Here is a 10,299-nt window from a genome sequence, read left to right as displayed (position 1 = left end):
CTCCCCTCTCCTCCTCCTCACTGCCATGTTGTCTCTGAGTCTGAAGCCGTACAGAACACGGGTCAAAGGGGGGGAAATTGAGCTGGAAAAAAGAGAGAGACTATATTTGGTCTAGAAATTCTTAAAAAGCAAAAAACTCCATCAGGGTAGGAAAAATTAATCCAAACGCCGTCGAACGCCAGACAAGTGAAAACGGTCCGTGGAGTGTCTTGGAAGCAGAGAACCAGCACGGCTTCCGGACTGCGCTTTTAAAAACGTCTTTCTCCCCCGCCTCGATCTACTGGGGGTCTTGTCACGCCTGTGATTGCATGACTTTCTGTTTCCCGAGCAAGGCAGGGGCTGGGATAGGAGATCCATCTTCTCCGTCTGTCTGCGCACCTTTCACCTCAAAGCCCGTTTTCGGCTGAGGCTGCGGTTCAAGGATCACTGTAACGAGAACCCCCACCCCCACCCTCACAAGCTGAGCAGTCCTTTTCCTGATCCAGCAAAAAAAATCTCCTTCCCGCGTCTTTCGTTTCCTCCCCCCCTCTCTTTCCCCCCCCATGGGTCGCTGAAACCAAAGTCTGGTTCCTCTTTCGTCCTCGCGCCGAGGCTAGGAGGCCAGAATAGTCCAAAATACGGGCACCACCACGAAGAAGGCATCGGGAACTTGGAAGCTGCAACAGGAATTATTGCTGGTGAATATGGGTTCTGGAGATTCGTAGAGGGAGTCATCTGGGGTGGGGAGAAATAGAAAAGGAGAAAGTCACAACGCTTTGCAAACGATCTGCAATCGCTCCTCTGCTCTGCCATCCTTCATCAGGGTGTTCTATAATAAAATACATAACTAATTAAGAAAGGGAGAGCACTCTGCCTTACTTGAAACGCTGTTATCAAACATCCGGACACAACGTCAAATTATTTAGTAGTTCTCCATTGTTTAGATATTGTAGCACATAACAGTTCTCTACTGTTTACATTTTGTACTTTTTCACTGTAGCTACTTTGTATACATTATTCTCTATTACATGTTCTTCAGCTTTTTGGCAAGTTGTGATTGGTGAGTCTGTTAGCTACACTTGTTTTTGTCTTCTATTACCATTTTATTGACCTAAGTAACTGGCACGTAAGGGTAGACTGCCTTTGATCAGGGAGGTTCCATCAAACGCTCGATACTCCCTAAATGCAATACAAACCTACCTTAAATTCAGAGATCGCAGAGATTTCCATTCTGTATTTGATGGAGGGAGCTTTGACTTCCAAAAGCTTATATCCTGAAACCTTTTTGTTTTTGTTTTTTGTATTTGTGTGTGCCCGTGCCTGGAATTCGTGAAGACCTCTGGCGAGTCCTACTGGAGCACGGAGGACATTCAGAGAAGTGGCTCGATAGCCTGCCTCTGCGTCCCAAGCCCTGGTATTCCTTGGAGGTCTCCCTTCCAAATACTTGCCAGGGTCGGCCCTCCTTAGCTTCCGAGATCTGACGAGATTGGGCTTGTCTGGGCTATCCAGGTCACGATATCCCGAAACCCTTGTTAGCTCTAAATTGCTACTAGTCCTTATAAATTGTAGACTGTTATTTCTGAATAACAATGGTTTACTTTTAAAGCCAAAAAAAGAAATCAAGGGAAATTTCAAAGCTGAATTTGTAGCCTCAAATTCGGCCGAATTTTCGGTCTGGTGCGAAAAAACTGTTTCCTCTGTCGCCTAAAGCAGCTGAGAAAATCGAAAGGACGAAACCCAGGACTGGGCATTTTGGGACCTTGGTTTCCATGTTGCAATCTTCTCTTTGCTACAGTTCCCGGCAGGGATTTGGCAGGGCCTAGGAACCGTCATGACGCGCTTCCTCCAGTGACCTCTGCTCATTGACACAAGACTGGTGGGTCGCAGAAGGAGCTGCCTGCCAAGGAGATCACAAGCCACTCAGTGCTGTCTCTCTCTTCCTGCCACCCCAGCCACGGGGCTTCCTTTCAAAATATGTGGGTGGTTTTGTGCAAGATGGCACGGAGCCAGCCACGCAGTGCCGCCAACCCCTCTGAACACCAGGGACCCCTCCAGGGGCCTTGGATTTCTTCCCTTTCTGGCCCGGCCTGCAGTCGCAACAACACTCCGAAAGGCCAAAGCGCAATTGCTTCAGAGCAATCCAATAATCCAGTTTCCAAAAGACCCCTAATCAGGCGGGCAGGCAAAGTGCCTTCAAGGGAATCCATTAAATTACAGTCAAAGCTGTTTTAACACCTTCCCTCTCAGCTCTGCCTCTCTTAAGTTTATTACTGGATTAAGGGAGATTGTTGCAAAATCACAGCCTGGAAACAACAAAGAAACAGCAAAACAGCAGGGATCGGGGTTGCCAACAACCTGGAGGAAAAAAATGCCGAGCCCTTTTAATAGGGGCTCAGTGTGCGGAAATGGCCAAGGTGAAGCTTTCCGTGGCATGGAGGGAAAGGTCGCCTGCTAAAGAACTTCCCGTGCAGCTTCTATTAAGGGGCCAGGTTGCTGACAACTTTAGGTGAGTATGCAGGCCTTCTCCTTATTTCAGCCTTGTTCCCTTGACGGACAAGGAGCTGGAGACTTCAAACACCAGAGCGGTGCAGCACCATTACATCACTTCCTGTTTCAGACCTGGAAGTGACATCACAGCACGGCACTACGGTCTGGGCTACTCCCAGAGCGTTGTGTCATGCTGTGATGTCACTTCTGGGCCTGAAGCCAATAATAACGTAACAGGACTGTGCAACACCAATTCCTCGCCGCCCCATTTTGCTCCTGCTGCTCCGCAGCATGGCCGTAGGAGCACAGACCTCGAGAGTGGGAGGTTGCCACAGAGGGCGCCCTGGTAGCCTTACCTTGTTCTGACCACCTCACATCTTCTTATGCTGACCAGAGTCTGTATGGAGAGGCAGGACGTATACCTAATAAGCACCCAGTCCCTCTGTGTGGTCATGCACACAACTTCCTATGGAATCCCCATAAGCCAGAGATCTGCCTAGGGTTGCCAGGTCCAGGTTGGAAAATACCTGGAGACTTTGGGGGTGGAGCCAGGAGAGGGCAGGGTTTGGGAAGGGGAGGGGCCTCAATGGTACAGTGCCATAGAGTCCACCCTCCAAAGCAGCCATTTTCTCCAGGGGAGCTGATCTCTGTCAGCTGGAGACCAGCTGTAAAAGCGGGAGATCTCCAGTCCCCACCTGGAGGCTGCCGACCCTAGATCTGCCCTCTCCCACAGCAGTCTCCCCAAAGGAGTGGGCAGCAAGGGTCTACTTAAGTTCAAGGTTCTGTTTTTGACCTTTAAGGCCTTGTGCGGTCCGGGACTGACATACCTGTGGGACCGTCTCCTCCGTTACACCCCTGGGCGAGCATTACGCTCTTCACAGAACAACTTGGTGGTGGTCCCAGGCCCTAGAGTTATCCGGCTGTCCTTGACCTTTTCAGTCCTCGCCCTGACCTGGTGGAACTCTCTGCCAAATGACATCAGGGCCCTGCAGGATCTTATACAATTCCACAGGGCCTGTAAGGTGGAGATGTTCTGCCAGGCGTTCGGTTGAGGACAGCGATGGTTTGCATCACAGCCAGCACCCCACCTGGACCCCTATCCCTTGTGGAATTTATGCCCTCCCTGTGCTCCCGAACCACTCACAGACCAGATACGGGAGGGAACTGCAAACAATTTTCGCCACTTGCTTTTAATAGTCGTACAATATGCTGGGTAACAGTTTTGTGTTTTTAAAACGTGTACGTGCCTAGAGCATAGGTGTCAAACATGCGGCCCAGGGGCCGGATCAGGCCCCCGGAGGGCTTCCATCAGGCCCGCAGTGGAACTGCCCATCTCCTGCTTCCAGTTCTGCTGCTGCTGCAGCATCATAGCTTGCTTCGCCAGACTCTCTTTAATCGCTCAGCCATTTCATGTTTTAACCTGGGTCCTAGACTCAGAACTCTGAGCATGAGATTTCTGTGGAGAATGTCAATAAATCAAAAGTAGGTTTGCAGCTTACAGAGCTAATGTTTTAAGCTTGTTTTTATTCTAAGTAAAAAAAAACCCCTATGTGTTTGTGTCCTTTATAAAGTTTATATCTCTGCTACCTGGCATTACATTTTATGACACTCATGGCCCGGCCCAACAAGGTCTCATTTATGTCAGATCCGGCCCTCGTAACAAATGAGTTCGACACCCCTGGCCTAGAGCCCCACAATTGTGGGGATTAGGTGATGAATACATGTAATGTGATAAATAGATAAATGTTTACAGGGAAGAAAGTGAAGAGATGCCCTTGGAGGAGGGAGTTGATGCAACCCGAGCCACTGAGAGTGGTGCTTGCCCCGCTCTTGCGAGCCCCACCATCCCAACTGCATAGCCCTGTCCAGGATTCTGACTCCTGGCTGAGATGGGCAAATTCCACACACCCCCGGGGGGGGGCACCCTCTATACCACAGGAGCTTTTCAGCAACTGGGCCGCCAGCCTGTAGCATCATCCAATGGGCTGCTGGTGGTGGAAAGTGTCGTCAAGCGGCAGCCGACTCACGGCAACCCGGTAGGGTTTCCAGTGCAAGAGACGTTCCGCGGTGGTTTTGCCATGGCCTGCCTCTGCGTAACAACCCTGGACCTTCCTGGTTGGTCTTCCATTCAAGTACTAGCCTGGGCTGGCCCTGCGTCATTCCTGAGATCTGATGAGATCAGGCTAGCCTGGGCCATCCTGCAGCTCCCGAAAAATCAAGCCGCTCAAAGGCCGAGAGACACTTAAGAAGCACGGAGAGCTCTTTGCCTTCATCTACCCAGCCCCAATCAGGGAAGGACGCCAACCTATTGATTTCGAAAATTCTCAGACTGGGGACAAGGACAGGGGGCAGCCAGGGGGCAGAGCCTGCTTGCTGAACTGTATCTAATCAAAACCCACAAACCACATTAATTGGATTTAATTGTATGAGCCACCTCGGGGGGGCTTTTTTGTGCAGAAGGTGGGGATAGAAATCGGATAAAGAGCTTTTTTTGCTTCATCGGGAGGTGGGGTAGAGTCAGAAGCTTTTGCATGGCCATCGTGGGCAGCGCCTGGCAGATTCCAGCATGCCAAGCTTTGGGGCCTACTTGATCATTACAGGAAATGTTGCTTAATTGGGATTGCCAGGTCTGGTGGCAGGGGACGGGATGGAGCCATCCGGGAGTGGGGGGGGCAGGGCGATGTTGTTGTGTGCGATGTCATCAGTGCAATGACATCACACAGAAGTGACATCACGTCGGGACATCGCGTGACATCACACGGAAGTGACATCATGTCGGGACATCGCATGTCGACGCTCTAGCGTTTTGGCTGAAACTCTATGGTTACCACAGAGTTTTGGGCCCAAATGCTAGAGTGTCAACACGCAAACATCCCCGACTTAATGACGTCACTTCCGTGTGACGTCATCACGCCAACCGCGTCGACACGTGATGGGCCTCTTCAGGGGTGGGGCTTTCCCCGTCCGCCAGTTGGTCGGCGATGGATTGTAGCCCCAAAGATCAGGCTGGACTGGGAGTCTGGCAACTCTGTTTTTATTTATTTATTTTTCGTATTTGTATCCCGCCCATCCCACGAGCGGGCTAAGGGCAGGTCACATCATACCTCAACAGTTACAATAAGGTTTAAAAACACAATATAAACATTTAAAATCAGTGGTTGTAGCTACTGGTGAAAGGTCCGACCCATTAATACAGATGGATATGGCCGGTTACCAATGGATGGATGGCCGGTAGGTGGGAGACGGCAACCTTGGGGAGACCATGTGTGGACGCCCGTAGCCTCAACCAAAAGCCTGGCAGAACAGCTCCGTCTTGCAGGCCCTGCAGAACTGAATAAGATCCCACAGGGCCCCGATCTCGATGAGGAGCATGTCCCACCAGGTGGGGGCCACGGCGGAGAAGGCCCTGGCCCTGGTTGAGGCTAGATGGATGTCCTTTGGGCCAGGGACCACCAGAAAATGTTGATTATTAGAGAGTAAAGCTCTTCGAGGTGTGTACGCCTCCAGTGTAAAATATTTGCTCCGATATTCAACAATACACCTTGGGTTGTCAGCTCTGGGTTGGGGAATACATGGGGATTTTGGGGGTGGGGCCTGAGGTGGGCAGGGTTTGGGGAGAGGAGGACCTTCAATGTGATATAATGCCATAGAGCCCGCCTTCCAAAGCAGCCACTTTCTCCAGGTAGAGTTGCCAGGTCCCCCCCGACTACCAGCAGGGGATGAAGGGGGAAGGGTTGCCAGACCCAGGTTGGGAAACTCCTGGAAATTTGGGTATGGAGCCTGGGGAGGGCAGGGGCCTCGGTGGAGTATAATGCCACAGAGTCCACCCTCCAAAGCAGCCATTTTCTCCAGGGGAACTGATCTCTGTAGTTTGGAGATAAGCTGTAATTCCGGGGGATCCAAACCTGGAGGCTGGCGTCCCTATCCCCAGGGCAACTGATCTCTCTCGCCTGGAGATCAGTTGTAATAGTGGGAGATTGGCAGCCCTAGATATACCTGATTCCAAACCAGAGGCCAAACCACGAAATGGGCAGGTCTGCTTCCTGATGGATGGCAGGCCTCCTCGGCTGCGGAAGGCCTTTTACGGGTCTCAAAGTGGCAAAACAGCCTTCCTTTCGCAGGCTGCTAGTGAGAGAAGGTCACTTGGAGGGATTTGTCCAGGCACCTTTTAAGAAACGTTGACCTTTAATTTCCCTGCGGGCTAAAATGCCAAGTGCGGGCTCTCGGCCAAAGTGAAAGGCGCCCAGGTAGCTCTACAAGATGGCGCTACTTTTGTGTCAGGAAAGAGAGAAAGACCTCAAGACTAGAGCTCAGGTGTACAAAAAACCCTCAGGCCTCTTGCTAGCTGCTTTTGTTTGGAATGCGGGGAAAGGAGAACAATTATTATTATTATTATTTTTTTTTAAAAAAAGCCAAAAAAAAAAATCCCCCGTCCAATCTGCCTGTTCTCTGCAGAGGGGCTACTTTTCAGAATCAAATAGCACAGCCGTTGGGGGAGCAAGAAAACACAAATTAATAATTTTCTCTTCCTGTTAAAATGTAATTAGTATTTGGCAACAGCTCTTCCCAGGGAGCAGGCAAGTGGCTAGAAATGTTAACGTCAAGAAGGGGGTAGAGGGAGGGGTTCTGGACTCTTTTTCTTTGCCTTTCCCTTTTGTGTGCGCGTGTGTGCGTGTGCAAAACAGATTCAAGCCAAATTGAAAAGCAAGTCACAATGCTTAACAAACGGAACTATAACCTTTTTACGAGAAAAGCTCTGGGGCTCGGTTCAGACGTCACGCAAATCCCTCGTTTATTTTAACTACGGTTAGATGGTGAAACCAGGATTCAGCTCCCAGCCGATGGTTCAAATGTAGTTTATGCTGGACTGAATTTTGTTAGTCTTTTATGCTGTTGCTGTTGTTCAGTCGTACAGTCGAGTCCGACTGTTCGCTACCCCATGGACCACATCACGCCAGGCCCTCCTGTCTTCCGTTGTCCTCTGGAGTTTCATTAATTTCATGTTAGTCTTTAAGGTGCCACTGAACTCTTGCTTTCTTCAAATCTTGGTCAGGTTTGATCAAATGTCTTTTCTCCGCCACCCCAGCTGGCATCCCAGCCTGATTTGTGGTAAGGCGTGTGGCAGTACAACTTAATAAACCAAGACTGGGCCACGATATCTGTGCTAGGGTTGCTAACCTCCACGTGACACCTGGTGATCTCCCGAAATTACGAGAGATCTCCAGACTACAGGAATAAATTCCCTTGGAGAAAATGGCTGTTTTGGAGGGTGGACACTAAGCCACTGCGTCCCTTTCGACCTCCCCCCTCCACGCAAAACAAATGTCCAAGAATTTCCCAACCTGAAACTGGCAAACCTAGTTCATACATCACATGGAACCATCATTAAGACTAACAGCGGGTAATCTAGCAATTTCAAACCAGCATTTCCAATCCCGGTTTGATGTACCCCAACTAATGATCGTTAATGGAGCAGTCCGTGTTCAGATTACGCCAGCCACAGGTGGTCCCATTAAACCCTGGTTTCATGAGATGTCTGAACTGAGCCTAGATTGGTTTGTTCAAGGGCCATTTTTGGATAACGCCAATTAACTTGAAGGTCCGTCATCTGCCGTTGTTATTTTTGCAGGGTTGAAGGTACAGTCCTGGGGTTGTGGTGACCCACAGCTGTCTCAAACCAAAAGTAGTTTCGGCAGGTAGCTATGTTGCTCAGCAGTAGAACTAGAGATGTAAAATTTCCAGGGGGGAAACGGAAATTTTCGGAAAAATTGAAAAACAAATGCTACGTTAGCACTTTTTTTCTTTTCGAGATTGAAAGTCATTCTGTTACTTTAGGAACATAAAATATACTATGGAAATTTTTACTTGGCATGAAATTATCACAACTAGCATATTAAAAATATAGTGTATCCAAACAATTATTACAAACAGAATACCCACCCACATGCAAAAAAAACCCCTGAAACCTTTTTCTTTTCTTGTGACAACAGCACCTCCTAAAGGTAGAAATGCATCTTGTACTTGCATTGGAGAGTTCAGTTTGTAACCTAGGACTTGCTTGTCCTCAGTGCACATAAATTAGATCAATCTGATACCATACATATTTTTAGAAATGATTTGGAAAATATTTGAACACCTTGTCTTAAAATATTTTATTCATCACGTTAAAATAAAACGCTCCATAATCAATTTTCTTTTCTTTTCTTTTCTTTTTTCAATTTTTCCAATTTTTCAGAAAAAAGCAAAAAAGTCTTCAGGAAAAAATTTTTTTAAAAACAAGCCCCCCCCCCCCCCGAATTTTTCTGGGTTTTTTCCGGGCTTTCACATCTCTAAGTAGAATAGTGAGATTCAAGTTCTATAGCACTCTAAAGACCAACAGGGGTTTCAGGGTAGAAGCTTTCAAGAGTAAAAACTCTGACAAAGAGAGTTCTGACTCTTTAACGCTTCTACAACCCCTAAGGTGTTGCTGGACCCTAAACCAGAAACAGTCACTCATTCTCAAACAAAGCCTGACGGACACGTGACCTTATACGGCGAACACCTTCAGACCTGAGACCGGTTCTTCGCTAAGCTGTTCTAACAACTTATCTTTCTATACAGCACGGCCGGAGAAAGAGATGCATTTATTTTGCAGAGCATATGCCTCCTTTCCTACATTTCAAGCAGTTTAACAGTGCGGAAAAACATCACAGTGCGCACAACGGAATCACAGTCTCATTTGTGAAGTACCAGGAAAGTTAGATTCGAGTCCAGAAGCACTTTAAAAAACCACAGGATTTGGGGGGGGGGTGAGCTTTCTGACGAGGGGAGCTCTGACTCGTAAAAGCTCTGATTCCCCAAATTCTTGTTGAATCTACTGCAGACCAGCACGGATGCCCTTTGAAACTACCAGGAAACTGCTATTGAAAATCGCTTGGGCTAAATACCTTAAACTGCAGAACCGTGTACTGAATTTGCCAAAGGGCCACTAAAACAGGAATGTCCTGTGGCTGCGTATCTCAAAGTGTAGCCCCCCGAGGATCCCAATTTTGATTTTTAATTTCCCCTCCTCCCTCACCAGTACTTGCAAGGGGGTACAGGATTCCCAGGCTATGAAGAACTTTCAAGGTTAAACCATCGTTTTTGACGATTGGCCCTTGGTGCTCAAGGACGCAAACTGTAAATGTTCTCCGCTCTTCTTCCAGATACCCTTTAGCGGTAATTCTTCCTTGCCAGGCTATTTCTGCTGGTTAGGAATTCATAAGTTTAGACAAGCTTTTCTATCGGGAAGGTGTAACACCCTAGACTCACTTGAGGTGCAAGGGAGATATAACAGAGTTCCCACAGAGGAATGCAAATACCCGTATTGTCCAGATCAGGTAGATTCGCTCTCTGCTACCAGGTAGATTAGCGAACTGCATGAGAGATGTGGCAATTTTTCTCTTTATAGTGTCAAGAGGGAACTGACTTTCATTCTCACTTCTGTGTGTGCGAGAAACTGTGGATGAATAGCTAATGGCTGTTAAATCTAGGGAAAGGAAACCATTGATTTGAACTGAACCCAGAAGCATAGTGGGTAATTGGCACGGCCAACCAAGTCCAGATAACAACTCCATGTCAGCAGAGAAGGGGAAAGGGAGGAATATCTTGCTGGCTTGTTGGAAATAGTCTAGCAACGGCAACTGAGTACCATCTGGGTTAAGTTTGTCTTCCCCTTCCTAACAGTGACAATAGCACTTGGGCGTGACAACTGGCATGAGCCCTTGGGCACAACTTGAAGGGCACGAACCAAAAGACTCTTGATCCTTTGGCTCTTAGCTCATGGTTCTTACTGGTGGCTTGGATAAACCATCT

General features: G+C 48.4%; 1 protein-coding gene across 1 annotated transcript in view; it reads right to left on the bottom strand.

The window, feature by feature from the left end:
* Positions 1-591: 591 nt before the first annotated feature.
* EFNA2 (ephrin-A2) overlaps positions 592-10,299 on the bottom strand; it is a 227,537-nt gene continuing 217,829 nt past the window's right edge. Inside the window, exon 4 of the mRNA XM_015421740.1 lies at positions 592-714. Coding sequence (XP_015277226.1) covers positions 593-714 — 122 coding nt within the window. The 3' untranslated portion in view covers position 592. The remainder of the gene's footprint in view (positions 715-10,299) is intronic.

This window comes from Gekko japonicus, unplaced genomic scaffold, assembly GCF_001447785.1.
Source record: "Gekko japonicus isolate JY-2015 unplaced genomic scaffold, Gekko_japonicus_V1.1 scaffold777, whole genome shotgun sequence".
NCBI classification, from domain to species: Eukaryota; Metazoa; Chordata; class Lepidosauria; order Squamata; family Gekkonidae; genus Gekko; species Gekko japonicus.
Note: the sequence above shows the minus strand (reverse complement) of the source record. Positions and strands in the feature narration are given on the sequence as shown.